The following is a 17,784-nucleotide window of genomic DNA, read 5'->3' on the forward strand; positions in this document are numbered from 1 at the left end:
ACAGATGTAGATTTTTTTTGTTACATAACTGCATTCAAAAATAAAACAATGTAAAACTTTAGAGCCTACAAGTCCACTCAGTCCTACTTCAGCCAACTGCTCACACAAACAAGTTTGGTTACAATTTGCAGGAGATAATGCTGCCCACTTCTTGTTTACGTCACCTGAAAGTGAAAACAGCTGTTCGCATGGCACTGGTGTAGCCAGCATTGCAAGATATTTACATGCCAGATGCACTAAAGATTCATATATCCCTTCATGCTTCAACCATCATTCCAGAGGACATGCGTCCATGCTGATGATGGGTTCTGCTCGATAACCATCAAAAGCTGAGTGGAACAAGACATGTTCATTTTCATCTTCTGAGTCAGATGCTACCAGAAGGTTGATTTTCTTTTTTGGTGGTTCAGGTTCTGTAGTTTCCACATCAAAGTGTTGCTCCTTTAAGGCTTCTGAAAGCATTCTCCACAACTCATCACTCTCAGATTTTGGAAGGCATTTCAGATTCTTAAACCTTGGGTCCAGCGCTGTAGCTATTTTTACAAATCTCACATTGGTACATTCTTTGCGTTTTGTCAAGTCTGCTGTGAAAATGTTCTTAAAATGAACATGTGCTGTGTCATCATCCGACTGTAACATGCTGTAACATGAAATATATTTTTAAGAATGAGAGTAAAACAGAACAGGAGACATACAATTCTTCCCCAAGGAGTTCAGTCACAAATTTAATTAATGCATTATTTTTTTTAAATAAGCATCATCAGCATGGAAGCATGTCCTCTGGAATGGTGACCAAAGCATAAAGGGGCATACAAATATTTAGCATATCTGGCGCATAAATACCTTGCAATGCTGGCAAGAAAAGTGCCATGCGAACACATGTTCTCAATTTCAGGTGACATTGTAAATAAGAAGCAGGCAGCAGAATCTCCCGTAAATGTAAACAAACTTGTTTGTCTTAGCGATTGGCTGAACAAGAAGTAGGATTGAGTGGACTTATAGGCTCTAAAGTTTTACATTGTTTTATTTTTGAGTGCAATTACGCAATTTTTTTTTTTTTTGGTCACATCTGTAAGTTATACTTTCATGATAAAGAGATTGCACTACAGTACTTGTATGAGGTGGACTGAAAAATACTATTTCTTTTGTTTTAAAGTGCAAATATTAAGATTAAATCGACAGCCCTAGTATATATGTTTATGTAGATATTCTGGCCATATTGTTAATGTTAATACATAGATACAAATTCCAATTTGCCACTGTACACAAAATACATAAATGTGAAATTTATAGCAGAGAGATTCACAGAACAGATTTAACTTGGTCATGAGCATACAGACAAGGTAATCAGATGAGAACCAAGTTACAGACAGAAGGGACATGTGCTAATTTAATATGGTTAGAAATTGGGCATACCAATGAAAAGGTAAAGATTCCCTAGTTAATGGCCCATAAAGATTATACTTCAAGAACGGACACAAAAATGAGATCATAGCAAGAAGGAGCTCCAAAAATGTGAAAATGTGCAGATTCCCATGGATTCCAAGGCCAGAAGGGACCACTGTGATCATCTAGTCTGATCTCAATGTGATTCAATAAGGTAAACAGTAATCAGCTACTTTTAGCCCTGGTCTACACTAGGACTTTAGGTCGAATTTAGCAACGTTAAATCGATTTAAACCTGCACCCGTCCACACAGTGAAGCCCTTTATTTCGACTTAAAGGGCTCTTAAAATCGATTTCCTTACTCCACCCCTGACAAGTGGATTAGCGCTTAAATCGACGTTGCCAGCTCGAATTTGGGGTACTGTGGACACAATTCGATGGTATTGGCCTCCGGGAGCTATCCCAGAGTGCTCCATTCTGATCGCTCTGGACAGCACTCTCAACTCAGATGCACTGGCCAGGTAGACAGGAAAAGAACCGCGAACTTTTGAATCTCATTTCCTGTTTGGCCAGCGTGGCAAGCTGCAGGTGACCATGCAGAGCTCATCAGCACAGGTGACCATGATGGAGTCCCAGAATCGCAAAAGAGCTCCAGCATGGACCAAACGGGAGGTATGGGATCTGATCGCTGTTTGGGGAGAGGAATCCGTGCTATCAGAACTCCGTTCCAGTTTTCGAAATGCCAAAACCTTTGTGAAAATCTCCCAGGGCATGAAGGACAGAGGCCATAACAGGGACACGAAGCAGTGCCGCGTGAAACTGAAGGAGCTGAGGCAAGCCTACCAGAAAACCAGAGAGGCGAACAGCCGCTCTGGGTCAGAGCCCCAAACATGCCGCTTCTATGATGAGCTGCATGCCATTTTAGGGGGTTCAGCCACCACTACCCCAGCCGTGTTGTTTGACTCCTTCAATGGAGATGGAGGCAATACGGAAGCAGGTTTTGGGGACGAAGAAGATGAGGAGGAGGAGGAGGTTGTAGATAGCTCACAGCAAGCAAGCAGAGAAACCGGTTTTCCCGACAGCCAGGAACTGTTTCTCACCCTAGACCTGGAGCCAGTACCCCCCGAACCCACCCAAGGCTGCCTCCTGGACCCAGCAGGCGGAGAAGGGACCTCTGGTGAGTGTACCTTTTAAAATGCTATACATGGTTTAAAAGCAAGCATGTGAAAGGATTACTTTGCCCTGGCATTTGCGGTTCTCCTAGATGTAGTCCTAAAGCCTTTGCAAAAGGTTTCTGGGGAGGGCAGCCTTATTTCGTCCTTCATGGTAGGACACTATCACTCCAGGCCAGTAACACATATTCGGGAATCACTGTAGAACAAAGCATTGCAGTGTATGTTTGCTGGCATTCAACCAAAATCCGTTCTTTCTCTCTCTGTGTTATCCTCAGGAGAGTGAGATATAATTCATGGTCACCTGGTTGAAATAGGGTGCTTTTCTTCAGGGACACTCAGTATAGCCCATTCCTGCTGGGCTGTTTGCCTGTGGCTGAACAGAAATGTTCCCCGCTGTTAGCCACAGGGAGGGGGGGAAGGTTGAGGGGGTAGTCACGCGGTGGGAGGAGGCAAAATGCGACCTTGTAACGAAAGCACATGTGCTATGTATGTAATGTTAACAGCAAGGTTTACCCTGAAAGAGTGTAGCGACTGTTTTATAAAATGTGTCTTTTTAAATACCGCTGTCCCTTTTTTTTTCTCCACCAGCTGCATGTGTTTCAATGATCACAGGATCTTCTCCTTCCCAGAGGCTAGTGAAGCTTAGAAAGAAAAAAAAACGCACTCGCGATGAAATGCTCTCCGAGCTAATGCTGTCCTCCCACACTGACAGAGCACAGACGAATGTGTGGAGGCAAATAATGTCAGAGTGCAGGAAAGCACAAAATGACCGGGAGGAGAGGTGGAGGGCTGAAGAGAGTAAGTGGCGGGCTGAAGAGAGTAAGTGGCGGGCTGAAGACAGGGCTGAAGCTCAAATGTGGCGGCAGCGTGATGAGAGGAGGCAGGATTCAATGCTGAGGCTGCTGCAGGACCAAACCAGAATGCTCCAGCGTATGGTTGAGCTGCAGCAAAGGCAGCTGGAGCACAGACTGCCACCGCTGCCCCTCTGTAACCAACCGCCCTCCTCCCCAAGTTCCATAGCCTCCACACCCAGACGCCCAAGAACGCGGTGGGGGGGCCTCCGGCCAACCAGCCACTCCACAACAGAGGATTGCCCCAAAAAAAGAAGGCTGTCATTCAATAAATTTTAAAGTTGTAAACTTTTAAAGTGCTGTGCTTAAAGTGCTGTGTGGCATTTTCCTTCCCTCCTCCACCAACCCTCCTGGGATACCTTGGTAGTCATCTCCCTATTTGTGTGATGAATGAATAACGAATGCATGACTGTGAAGCAGCAATGACTTTATTGCCTCTGCAAGCGGTGATTGAAGGGAGGAGGGGAGGGTGGTTAGCTTACAGGGAAGTAGAGTGAACCAAGGGGCGGGGGGTTTCATCAAGGAGAAACAAACAGAACTTTCACACCGTAGCCTGGCCAGTCATGAAACTGGTTTTCAAAGCTTCTCTGATGCGTACCGCGCCCTCCTGAGCTCTTCTAACCGCCCTGGTGTCTGGCTGCGCGTAACCAGCAGCCAGGCGATTTGCCTCAATCTCCCACCCCGCCATAAACGTCTCCCCCTTACTCTCACAGATATTGTGGAGCACACAGCAAGCAGTAATAACAGTGGGAATATTGGTTTCGCTGAGGTCTAAGTGAGTCAGTAAACTGCGCCAGCGCGCCTTTAAACGTCCAAATGCACATTCTACCACCATTCTGCACTTGCTCAGCCTGTAGTTGAACAGCTCCTGACCACTGTCCAGGCTGCCTGTGTACGGCTTCATGAGCCATGGCATTAAGGGGTAGGCTGGGTCCCCAAGGATACATATAGGCATTTCAACATCCCCAACAGTTATTTTCTGGTCTGGGAAGAAAGTCCCTTCCTGCAGCTTTTGAAACAGACCAGAATTCCTGAAGATGCGAGCGTCATGCACCTTTCCCGGCCATCCCACGTTGATGTTGGTGAAACGTCCCTTGTGATCCACCAGAGCTTGCAGCACTATCGAAAAGTACCCCTTGCGGTTTATGTACTCGGCGGCTTGGTGCTCTGGTGCCAAGATAGGGATATGGGTTCCGTCTATAGCCCCACCATAGTTAGGGAATCCCATTGCAGCAAAGCCATCCACTATGACCTGCACATTTCCCAGGGTCACTACCCTTGATATCAGCAGATCTTTGATTGCGTGACCATGATGCATGCATTGGCAGGGCCCATGCTTTCAGAGAAATCTGTGTCCATGTCCTGATCACTCACGGGACCGCGCTGACGTCGCCTCCTCGCCCGGTATCGCGTTGCCATGTTCTGGTGCTGCATATACTGCTGGATAATGCGTGTGGTGGTTGATGTGCTCCTAATTGCCAAAATGAGCTCAGCGGCCTCCATGCTTGCCTTGGTATGGCGTCCGCACAGAAAAAAGGCGCGGAACGATTGTCTGCCGTTGCTCTGACGGAGGGAGGGGCGACTGACGACACGGCTTACAGGGTTGGCTTCAGGGAGCTAAAATCAACAAAGGGTGTGCCTGTACATCAAGGAGTATTTCAGGCAGGACTGCACGGAGGGTTCCAATAAGAAATGGTGCACCAAAGTTATCGTTGTTATTGGAACAAGGAGGTTAGCCTGGCCTCTGATTGATACATGGCTAGATTAACCTCGCTGCGCCTTCTCTGTGACTGACTGCAGTGTGATCTAGACAGGGGAGGAGGAAAATGAGTACAAAACAAATCTGGTCTATTTCTTGTTCTGACCCACTCCATCTATCCTTTACATCTTTGGCTGGCAGCAGACAAAAAAGGCGCGAAATGATTGTCTGCCCTTGCTTTCACGGGAGGAGGGAGGGTGGGAACGGGGTCCTGACGATATGTACCCAGAACCACCCGCGACAATGTTTTAGCCCCATCAGGCATTGGGATATCAACCCAGAATTCCAATGGGCAGCGGAGACTGCGGGAACTGTGGGATAGCTACCCACAGTGCAACGCTCCAGAAGTCGACGCTTGCCTCGGTACTGTGGAAGCGCTCCGCCGAGTTAATGCACTTAATGCACTTAGAGCATTTTCTGTGGGGACACACACACTCGAATATATAAAACCGATTTCAAAAAAACCGACTTCTATAAATTCGACCTAATTTCGTAGTGCAGACATACCCTAAGATGCACCTTGACCACCTTATTAACTTTTATCTTTTTTCTGCACAGGAGATATTCATTGAACCAGTACAGGTACTGGACCTTAGAACTCAATGACTTGAGTCACCAGAACACATACTCCAGATTAGTTTAACTGTTCAGCTATTACATCTAGTACAAAACTATGATGTGTCCTTACCTAAATGCTCATTTAGGGCCCAACTCAAGAAGCCACTTAAACATATATTTACATCTATGCCTCTTCATGGCCATATTTACACAAGTGCTTAAGTCCCACTGACTTCAGTGTAGAATAAAATTTGATTGAAACTATCTGCTTCACCTTTCCCTTCTCTTTCTCGAGGGAAGGGCACAATCAGAAATACAGACCCAAGAGAATGCTGGGTGGTCTGTTTCTTTTGCCCTCAGCAAAAAACCGATACCAACATCACAGTGAAATTCTGTTTCTAGTGAAAGGAAGGATGGTCTGATGTAATCTAGATACCTGCAACTAAGCAGATCAGCTTTCAACCTGAGACAGTGGCCTCCACCATCTCACCTGCTTCAAATCCTGTTTGAACCTGATTCCAGGCCAGATGTGTGTCCTCACAGAATTCCTTCCTAAGTTCCTGACCTTTCTTTGGAGAAGCAAACTGATCTAGGTAGAAGCCTTCTTCCATGACTTCATCTGGACATTGGTCAGAAAGAACTGGTAATTCATGTTACACAGTTGCAGCAACAGGCTGGTAAATAGTATGTCCTGATGAACCCCATTCTGCAGTTCACAATCATGGGGTACCGTACCACAGGTGTGGCCAGTCTTCTAGCTGTGGTTGCCTTCACCACTACGCTCTCACATGGACATGGGGGGATAAGCTGCACTTTTTCCTCAACTGCCTTTGAGACTAGGACAGCTGTGTGAAGGCTCTACCATGATTTCCTCTATTATCTAGTAAAAAATAGGCACAAAGTCACAGCAACCCAACTGAACAAAGGTTCAGTGATGAGATACCTTCAATTTAGAGCTTTTCAGATTTCTGAACTGATTTAAGCTCAAAAATCAATTGCCTTTGACAGCATCTGTAAAGAACCTGGAAAGACAGCACCTTCCTTGGGGAGTTATTGTCCTCTTGTTCCTCAGTAGAAGTATCTGATGTCCAAGTGCTCCAGATCATCTGAATTCAAACAGCAGCCCATAGCAAAAAGACTCACCATACCTAAACTCAAGTAGCTGGAATCATGTAGGGAATGGGGGAGCCTAAAGCATCTTAAAACACTTCCTGAAGTTCCAACTGGCTGATTCAAGAGGCCCGGGGAATGCAATCTTCAAAGCTCCAAGGTACTAGCTTAAAGAATGAACGTGACTGAGCATGGAAGAGCTGCCAGGCACCAACAACCAGTGGCATCTGAACGCCAAGGCATGCACCAAATCACCACGGGAATCTATCAAAGCACTCAAGTGAAAGATTTCAACAATCATACCACACCTGACTGGAAGATACAAAATGAGGAACTGTTAGGGTCTAAAGAAAAGCTGGAGCTATGGCCAATGAGGCAGGCTACTCACTGACCACAGTCAAGAAGGAACTCACTAGAACATTTGAAAGGCAGTATTTATACTCTGCACAGTAGGGCATGTAATGGCCAGTAGGGCATGGCTTGTTCACCACACATCTTCTGCCCTCAAGAATCAAAACCCTCACAACTAGGGATCTGAGATGAAGTGTGGGTCCCACAAAAATGGAATTTATTGAGAAAATGAGGTCTTATTAGTTTGGAGATTTTAAAGATATCTTGTTGACTGAAGAAAGGTTTCCTTAATTAGATTGTATTCCACTACTTCATAGGTTTTAGTGACACTTTTTAAACGGAGAAAGAAAATAAAGCAGAGCTCTAATTATTTTATGGTGCCACCTTGTGAATTTATAGAGTTTGACAATTATGTGGTACTGCTGGGTACAATTTCATTACTCTGCAAGTCTTGATCTATTCAATGTTTAATACCCCTATGCCGTATGCTCTCAGTTCCAAACTTCTGACTAACGCCTTCCATTTGTGACTTCACAGCGTCTCCACAAAAACACACTTCATTACAGACATTCATTACCCAATCTTTCAAGCTCTTGGGTTTCCTGGCTTTCTGGCCACACTTTTGTTTTGCTCTTCAAAACCACAATTCCTCTGGCATTCAATCCTGCTCTCGCTCCCCACCTTCTTAAGCTGTTAAATACAAAATTTTTAAATGGTTGTTTCAAACATTAGATGGACACGTTTTTTGATTCAGTCAATAGCAAAAATTATTCTGTATATAAAAATGATTGATAAAGAATCTAAAACATTATTATTCACCAAACTCAAATGTCTGCAAAGATCAACTACATTGAGATTTTTTTTTTCCAGGTAAGTATATCTGCAATTAACCCAAGAGAAATTTTCAGCTGTTGCAGGAGGGAAAACCTAGTTATTTATACTACTATCATATTCATAGTATTCCAGCACCTAGGAAAACACAAATCTCCAAAAAAACCCAAACATTTTTATCCTAATTTCAATCACCCTGATTCAATTTATCATCATACGCGGGGGAAATCTGTATTTGAATTTGGCTTGCGGGAAATCAACATCCATCCTTGAAATCTCTATATTCCCCGTCACTGTCACAGTCTGCCTTTCCGACAGATATTGTTCAAAGTTGGGCATGTATAAATTGCATCTTACTTCCCATCAGAATTCTAGAATAGACAATTTCTGCCATCATGCTGTCATCTGATAAAGTTTTAAAATGAATAATGATGTAGGTTTAAGTCAAACATAAAAGTGAAGAATTTGTAGCAAAGAAAAATGGTCAATACTGAAAATCTTTTAAGTTGGGAATAATGTTGGGAACAAACAAAATGCTGGGAATAATTAAGAAAGGGATAGATAATAGGACAGAAAATAACATGTTGCCTCTATATAAATCTATGGTACGCCCACATCTTGAATACTGTGTGCAGATGCAGTCACCCCATCTCAAAAAAGATATATTGGAATTGGAAAAGGTTCAGAAACGGGCAACAAAAATTATTAGGGGTATGGAACGGCTTCCGTATGAGGAGAGATTAATAAGACTGGGACTTTTCAGCTTGGAAAAGAGATGGCAAAGGAGGAATATGATTGAGGTCTATAAATCATGAGGTTTAGAGAAAGTGTTGTTTCCTACTTCTCATAACACAAGAACTAGGGGGTCACCAAATGAAATTAATAGGCAGCAGGTTTAAAACAAATGAAAGGAAGTATTGCTTCACACAACACACAGTCAACCTGTGGAACTCCTTGCCAGAGAATGTCGTGAAAGCCAAGACCATAACAGGGTTCAAAAAAAAAGAACTAGATAAATTCATGGAGGATAGGTCCATCAGTGGCTATTAGCCAGGATGGGAAGGAATGGCGTCCCTAGCCTCTGTTTGCCAGAAGCTGAGAATGAGCAAGAGGGGATGGATCACTTGATGATTACCTGTTCTGTTCATTCCCTGTGAAGCACCTAGCACTGGCCACTGTTGGAAGACAGGATACAGGGCTAGATGGACCTTTGGTCTGACCCAGTAGGGCCATTCTTATGTTTTTCAACCAAAAAAATAAAAGTAACTTATCAGCACATACACAGTGCTACCCTTGTGAAGTAAAGCTGTCTAGTGAAAGTAACAGTAAAAGCTTTCTAAAGGTGTATCTTCTGAGCTTTTAAAAATGCAGGTAGTACCTGCCAATGTGTTTGTCAGCTGCCATAAAACTCATGATCATCATCTCTGGGATAAAGATATGGGGATTAATACAAAGATACAACATACATATTTTATCATCTTATTTATATCAGTCCCAAATGCCACCCTGTCACAAACCATAATTAAGAAATTCAGAAAGTTATCGTTTCACAAAGACAAGTTGTTGACAGAAGTTATTGTGTTTCTGACCTTGCTTTATTAAAGTAAGCTAGGCAAGCAATAACCAAACTGGAGTAGGATACACAATATTGCTTCAAGATGTACACTGCCAAGGTTGATTGGTCCAAAATTAGATTTTTCATCATAGCCTCCTTAACTTCAATAAAAAAAAGTTATATGTTTTTCTTACACTTGTCCACTTAATATAGAAAGAACTATCACGCTATAAATAGTAATGACAGGGGCCACAACTTTAAGATGGCTTTTTCATAACTCATGTCAGGAAAATCGGATTATATTTAGTTCTGAGAGAGTGTAATACTCTCTCAAGTACCATGGTCTCTCAAGACTGAAGGATGCCTACTATTACACTGAGTGTAATATAACATTTTTGGGCAATTACACCCAATGAAAGTGTAATATTCCACTCTGTAGTTTCACAAGACTCAGAATGCTTGCTCCTAAATCCCTACTAGGCTGACGTTCCAAGCAGCTTTAATTTTCTACCCTGTGATGTGCTCCCAGCCCACAATCATGTGCCATATCACACATACCCCTTCTTTAACTAAGGCTATCTCTACACTACAATTATTAAACTAGCCAGGTTACACATTTATCTGACACAGTTGCAATAAATATGGTTGAGCTACATCCATCCAGCAGCTTTTTCCACATCAAAACCAAGTGTCAAACTTATGTATCCACATCCACCACCAACACTGACTTCACTGTTTTTACCAGTGCATTCTGGGAAAGTCAGGAAATCAAAGGTCCCCAGCATACATACAAAACAATATGAAAAACATGTGAGGCAACGTATCCATGCATGGGACACAGAACGAGGAGGAGAGAGGACCACTCAGTCTGGTGATACAGACATGAGATGTTGTGCAGATAGCATCCTCTAAACAGATCTGACCTGATTACAGGACAGCTTTGTGAGAGCCTAGACTACTGGATGGGAAACATTAACATCCAGAGTTACTGTTCAACAAATATAACACAAAAACACCACATCTGGAACCAACTAATGCCACCAACAAGTTAAAAACCTGGTAAAACTGTTCGGGTGTACAAGGGGCCTTAGACCAGACTTGCACTTGAGATATAGCCATACAAGAAAGCATAGTTATTCCTTGTTACAAACACATACAGAGTAGACAGGATCTTATCCACGATCTTACCTGTGTTTTATAACCTGGGTAAATCTAAACGTTTCTCTGGAAACATTTCAAAGATTTACCTGTGTTATGAAACTTATTAACTTCCAATCTATTTTGCATATTGGAACATTGTTTTGGGTAGGGAACAATCTAGGTATAACTGTCAGAAAACCAGAAGTGTATCTGTAGCACGGAAATGCTTAAGTGCAGTCTCAGCAACAAACATTTACTCATTTTTCACATAGTAATCTTCCCCACATACGGGCAGCTTGCTCTCCCCATACACCTTATACTTTCCAAAATCAGGAGGAGGAAAACCTAATTTTACATAGCCACAAATAAGAGGCTAGATCCATCTCTGCTTGACATTAAAAATAAACGCTATAATCAAGATTTTCAGAAATAACTAAGGATTTTGGCACCTAGCTTGAGACAAATTAAGATCCCAGTTCAGCAAGATACTTAAACGTATGCCTAACTTTAAGCATCTGAGTAGTTTATGCTTTAAGTTAGTGATGTAATCAAGGAAAAAGAGGGACATAAGTGACTTGATGAATTTAGACCTTAGTATGTCTCAACTGGAGCACCCAAAAAATTGAGCCACAAACCACTAGTCACTTTTGAAGATCTTGGCTTAAACTTTTACTTTCAAGTTTCACACAATATCCATGCAAACATTTTCTAATTGTATGCAATCTTTGACACAGTTACTACATGGCTGAAGATACAAAGGAACCATTTTTTCATAACAGATGAGTAGAAGGTGATGATTTACATAAGAACTACCATACTGGTCACACCAATGGTCCATCTAGCCCAGTAGCCTGTCTCCAACACTGGCCAGTACAGACGCTTCAGTGGGAGTGTATAGAACAGGGCAGTTTAAGTGATCCACTCCTCCTCCCCTCCCCAGCTACTAGCAGTCAGAGGAAGTCCCTGATCATGGCGTTGTATCCCTGACCATCTTGGCTAGTAGCCATTGCTGGACCTATCCTCCTTGAACTTATCTAGTTCTTATCTAAATTGTATCTAATTATACTTTTGGTCATCACAATACCCCATGGCAATGAGTTCCACAAGTTAACTATGTTCTGTGGATAAAAAAAATACTCCGTCTTGTTTGTATTAAACCTGCTGCCTATTAATTTGTGTGACAACGACTGCCTGTTAGCATTAACAATTACTGTACCTTCAAAGAACAAGCTGACATCAGTAAGGTGAAATTTTAATAGTGTTTTAGGAGGAAAAGTATTAATTTCTGAGGGAAAATATATGAATTAACTTACATTTGAGGCTGTTCAATATATGACAATGTACAGGAATACATTTTTAGTCTGATTTACAATTACATTTTGAGAACTGATTTTTTAATCACTATTTATGCTGGGATGAAATATGAAGTTCTTTACTCTTGATTTGAATGTGTTTTCATACATAATGCAAGATTTGAGGTCTACCTACAATTTTTACTTTCAAGTGCGTGGGTTTTGTAAAGTGATGGGTAAACTATGCTGTTATACAGCAACCTTAACTAGTTTTGGAATTAATAATGTTTTAAGAATACTTTTTCTTCTACAGATAAATGAAGACATTATTTAAACTGTTTTTTAAAAATGTCAAATGGACAAGACAGGTTTTTAATTTAATAAAGAGTAAACTGTGCAGTCTAAACTAATAAGGACTTGCACATCCCACCCTCACTCAAGCCCCAGTCCAGCAAAGCACTCAATAATCAGCATGTGCTTAAACAGTTCGCTGGATTAGGGCCTAAAAGCACCTGTGCCAACATACACACATTCACTACATAGCTAAATTATTCAGACAGAATAGTTAGATGGGGAGGGCTCTGAGTTATTACAGAGAATTCTTTCCCAGGAATCTGTTGGGCAGGTCTTGCCCACATGCTCAGGATCTAACTGATCACCATATTTGGGGTTGGGAAGGAATTCTCCTTCAGGTCAGATTGGCAGAGACCCTGGGAGTTTTTTGCCTTCCTCTGCAGCATGGGGCATGGTCACTTGCATGTTTAAACTAGTGTCAACGGTGAATTTTACGTAACTTGAAGTCTTTAAACCATGATTTGAAAACTTCAGTAACTCAGTCTATAATGCTGGTAAAAAGTGCTAACTGGCTTAGGCCATGTCTACACTACCACTTACGTTGGCAATACTTACGCTGCTCAGGGATGTGAAAAAAAACACACATGCCCCTGAAGCAACATAAATTTTGCCAGCATAAGTGGTAGCGTGCACAGCACTATGTTGGCAGGACAGCTTCTCCCACTTACATAGCTACCACCACTCGTGTAGATGGTTTTATTATGTCGATGGGAAAGCTCTCTCCTGTGAGCATATAGCAGCTACATGAGCCATTTTACAGCAACGCAACTGCATCAGTGCTGCTGTGCTGATATAAGCTAGTAGTATAGACATGGCCTGAGGAGATTCAAATTTTTTCCCCTATCGAGGAATTCTCACTTTAAAACTTTCCCCAGCAGAGGTTCACAACAAAAAGTTTCTGTCACCATGCTTCTTTCTCCATTAGCTTTCATGGCAAAAAAAACTGGGTCTTGTTTTCACACAAAGTAATCTTTCACTATATGTGCTCATAAAACTTCCTCTTCAAGAACTAATTACAAAAATCTACCTAGATTTTAAATATTAAGGTTCAATTATTTTGTTGGGAATCTCATGAGACAAACTTTATACACGGACTGTAAGCACTGCAGGACTAGCATGTCTTATATTAATAAGCAAAAAAACTTAATCAGTTAGGGTGACTACAAATCCACAAAAGTAAAATTAAAAGTTAAGCCACACATCTTTACCATTACAACAACTGTACATCACAGAACATACACTGCAACCTTAACTCTGTCCCCTTTTTGCACAACCTGTTTACCAGATTCCTTTCCCTATCCTCAGCCACTAGTAGTTATGGATGTCTGATATACAGTAATGGATATTGGGAGAGTGTAGTTTGGTAATGGGGTATGTACAGAGGGATCGTCAGAGAGGGTGACTGACGACTGGCAATCCCAAGAGGGCAGGGTTAAGGCTGCTGTATCATCTGTCTTCAGTAGTTCTTTCTAAGCTGCAACCAAGGTATTGCAGGACATGCCAATGCACACACAGCACCCAGACCTACCCCCCAGCGAAGTCAGTAGCAAAACATGACGTGAGTGAGAATATGACTGGGTCAATAATTAAATATATATCATAATACTACTGCTTACTATGCATAAAATTCTGTTTTTATTCTTAGCTCGTATTCCCACCCTTCTCTTTACTCCCATTTGCCTGTTTCAGTCACCAGCTGCATTGTCAAATTCAAGCCCCAATTTTGCTTACAGCCATAGACTATCAGTTCTCTTTGGACAGCAGACTTTTTACTACGTTTCTATACAGCACCTACCACAAAGTGGCTTTAACCCTCCTCTGGGCCCCCAAGTTGCTATTGTGTGAGAAATTAACAAACAAGAATTAAGGTTAGTGACAGTTCAGGTTGCACCAAAACCCATCCTACCCACTCAAACCCTTGTATGTTCATACTTTTATACTTTCAAGTTAACAAAAGTTTCCAGTATTCCTTACCATCTTTACATTGATTACAATACTGTTAAAACTTCCTCCAAAAGGCATTCACTTCCATCTCCAACCCATATCAGACAGCAATACATAACCCAACTTTATTCAGTTCACTGTCATGCAAAACTCAGTGACCCCAGCCTCTTGCATCAACAGTTTGACACATTTGTCACATGCTTTTGGAACTTATTTTGCTTTCACACTGCTGATGTTACTGTTGAGGTTTCACTTTAGAGGGCAAATTTGATGAAGTTGGGTATGTATTGCTTTTTGGTATCTGTTGGACACAGAAGTGAAAGCCATATAAAGTTCTAGATACTAACAACATTGTAAATAATGAGAAGATGGAAAGAAACAGGAGTTTTCCCCCTTATCTTATTTCCCTGCTTTTAAGGTTTTGAGTGCCTACGTGTGTCTTAATGCAGCCTTAACTGTCACTGAACATAGTCTTTGTTTCCTGATTATAAGTAAGTATGGCTAAAACCTAGAAAAGGCATTCTCTACTCAATATACTTTAATATTACGCTCAATACACAGAAAAAAGAAAATCTAAATTGCAACACTACATTAAAAAATGCAATGTTTCACAGAGTTTGGCCATAATCTGGTATGGAAATTTTGTGTTGTTCAAAGGATTGTTTAATTTTTGTAAAATGCTTTGAAAATGAAAGTTAAACCTTTGGTACTACTCATTTCAAATAAGAGAGCACAGTCTACTGTTTATCGCATGGGATTTATGATCAGGAGTTCTGGGTTTTATTTCCAGCAAGACTTACTGTGCATCCCTGACAAGCAACAGCCTCTCTGTACCTCATTTCCCTATCCAGGGAACTGGAGATATGCTCTCTCATAAGGGTGTTGTGAGGCTTTAAATACTTTGTTCCAGATTGCTAAAGTTAGGCACATATAATTATTTACATATGCATAATGTATGGAAATACCCAATGTTCCAGACAAATATATTTATATATATACACATCACCTGATAGAGTCTTAATTTGCCTTGTGAGAGCAACAGGCCATGTGCACAGGTAGATACATGATTTATACACAAGATTTAGGTACGCACAAATGATTGTACATGTCCAATAGAAGCCACGTTTTCAGAGTAGTAGAAAGAGAGAGCCTGAGACCTGAGGCCTGATATAAGGGCCTAGTGCAAGGCCTAAGGCCCAATCTAAAGTCAGGCCCTATCCTGTTACAAAGCAGATGCCTGCTTGCAGGTTCCCTGTCCAATACATGAACTTGGCAAAATAGGGCTAGCATTGCAAAAGCAAGCACCCCTAGGCATTAAGATCGCTCTCCTGTCGATTCCGGTACTCCACCGGAACAAAAAGCGTAAGGTAAGTCAATGGGAGAGTTTCTCCCGTCGACCCAGTGCAGTGTAGACTCTGCAGTAAGTCGCCCTATGCTACATCGACTCCAGTTACATTATTCTGGTGGCTGAACTGAGAACCTTGATCTCCTGAGTCCTAGACCAGTGCTAGAACAGTACATCATCTTCATGACACCACAAGCTAATTTTTTCCCTTGCATTTGGTGTTCTACAAAGTGGGCTTTGGCAGCCATATCTGAGGTCCAGGGAGCAAAGATCAGGTTTTTCCTTCTTCAGGGGTTAGCTCTAAACAAATAGTGCAGACTCTTAATTACCATATGGAACATGTTCAAGTGGATTTAAATGGGAAGACTGTAAAAAGAGTATGGGAAATCAGTTAGGGCTCAGACTGTTTCCAGAACATCAAATATTCAACATTTACTGTAAATTTAGATCATTTCTAAGTGTTTAAAGATTGATAAATATTGAAGTGTTAATCCTTATGAAAGCAGTAGTTATTGGTACTACAGTGTACTGTCTATAGATTTAATGTTCTGGAGTTATGTTTATTTTCAAAAGCATAGGACACTCATAAGGTGACAGCAAGACAATCTCCACTATATATATTTCTAAATTTTCTCAGTACAAATTAGTTTTAATAGGATTTATTAGTAGTTTAATCAGGTACTGCTTTACTGATTAAAAAAAGGTGTTGCCTTTTTTTATGAAAAATATTGCAGTAGGTACAAAACATTTGCAACAGGCTCACAAAATAAAGTAATATTCCATTAACAGAGAATTTTAATTGGGACATGCCTTTCAGATATCACAGTTGGAGGCTAGTTTGGATTTTAAATGGCTTTCCATCTTTCAAAAATATTCTTTGTGGTTTATTTATGATTTCCTATACTCCCAGCAAGCCACGAGTTACCTTTTCATATGAATTTTTCTTCCACAGGAAAAGTCTGTATAATACTGCATAATTTTTTAAGGTGGCACAGCTTCAGTCACTCCCTTATCACTTTTATTTTATCCAAAGGTAGGATCATACTTGAAAGCAACACTTATGATGTGCTAAACCAACTTGACTTAAACCAAAAACCTCACATTCAGTCCGGCACAGCCTTCTCCATGCTGCTGGGCACCAGCTGCAGGACTACTGTGAGCAAAAGAGTAGTCTCCTTCCTGTCCATTCCATTGCCACATACCACAGCAGCCCCCAGGTACTGTGAAGAACAACTGCAGTGGAAGTCCTGCTCAGCTCCTGCAGCCTGGGGATGAAGCATTTTCAGTCACTCTGGAGAATGATACATGTACAGTCCGGTCCGCATATAGGGACACAGCATGCTCAGTGCAGATAGAATCTTTTGAAAATTTAGCTGCCAGTCTCTAACAAACTTCGACTGAACGTGTACAAACTGATTTATAAAAGCAGCTTATAACTTGGCCAAATTTGGGTATATTTTCCACAAAAAGGAATAAACAAGGTGACCCCCTTGCCAAATTTTGAGTTCCTCATCCAAAGCACAGAGGCACTTCTCAATGAAATTGCTAAGAGAATTTAACATGGGTAAAACAATGCATTTTTCCTCAAAATTCATTCTGGGAAATGCCTACCCTGGTTTTGTTGAAACTTGCAAAAGCCTTCAGCTTTAGGCAGACACCCAGCTCAGAAAATTTGAACCCAAACAGTTAAAGAACTCAAAAGTTTTAAGCCACAGGAAACAGGGTCTTCTAATGGAGGCAACCTTAAGCAAAGGCACTGTTACCATTTTACCCATATTCTGGAATAAGTGAAAAAGCCCTCTGCCCCCTAACGACACCCGCAGAGGGGTCAGCCAGAATCTCAATGTGCACATGACTAGGAGCATCTACAGCTGAGAGACCCAATGAACACATGGAGGGGGTAATGCCATAACTACACCACACTTTCACACAAGCCAGTGGAACAGAGCCAATATACTCTTTGTCCATTTGTAGGGCTCCCACCAGTTCGTGCCAAAGACCACCAAGACCGTTCACTCTTCCACAGTTTTGGCTGTAACTCCAAGAGGAGTTATTAAATTTTATGATCTTATCCTTGCTTTAAGATCTAGTTTTTCCAATTACCAGCTTCCTTCAATTTCAGCAAGAGTTTAG

The 17,784-nt window shown here is 41.6% G+C and overlaps 2 protein-coding genes across 8 annotated transcripts in view; one reads left to right on the plus strand and one right to left on the minus strand.

Moving 5' to 3' along the window:
- The window catches only part of EFR3A (EFR3 homolog A), a 189,989-nt gene that overhangs the window by 148,563 nt on the left and 23,642 nt on the right, over positions 1–17,784 (minus strand). Inside the window, exon 4 of one of the 7 annotated variants that reach the window (XM_073330115.2) lies at positions 16,753–16,916. The exons of 5 other annotated variants lie outside the window; for them this stretch is intronic. The gene's annotated coding sequence lies outside the window, so the exon portion shown is untranslated. Of the gene's footprint in view, positions 1–7,767; positions 7,881–16,752; positions 16,917–17,784 lie in introns of all 7 variants that reach the window. One more of the 7 variants, XM_073330120.2, reaches the window with a different exon arrangement.
- LOC144930263 (uncharacterized) lies at positions 1,981–5,814 on the plus strand. The gene is made up of 3 exons (XM_078851909.1): positions 1,981–2,563; positions 3,150–3,294; positions 5,730–5,814. The coding sequence occupies exons 1-3, from the start codon at positions 1,981–1,983 to the stop codon at positions 5,812–5,814; spliced, it is 813 nt and encodes a 270-aa protein (XP_078708035.1).

This window comes from Lepidochelys kempii, chromosome 2 (assembly GCF_965140285.1).
Source record: "Lepidochelys kempii isolate rLepKem1 chromosome 2, rLepKem1.hap1, whole genome shotgun sequence".
NCBI lineage: Eukaryota > Metazoa > Chordata > Testudines > Cheloniidae > Lepidochelys > Lepidochelys kempii.

Excerpts from the sequence above, each read along its gene's own strand:
- LOC144930263 (XM_078851909.1), top strand. The coding sequence starts at position 1,981 with ATGCAGAGCTCATCAGCACAGGTGACCATGATGGAGTCCCAGAATCGC. Across the intron at positions 2,564-3,149 it reads AGGCGGAGAAGGGACCTCTG|CTGCATGTGTTTCAATGATC; the intron begins GTGAGTGTACCT and ends TTTCTCCACCAG. Across the intron at positions 3,295-5,729 it reads GCACAGACGAATGTGTGGAG|GAGATATTCATTGAACCAGT; the intron begins GCAAATAATGTC and ends TTTTCTGCACAG.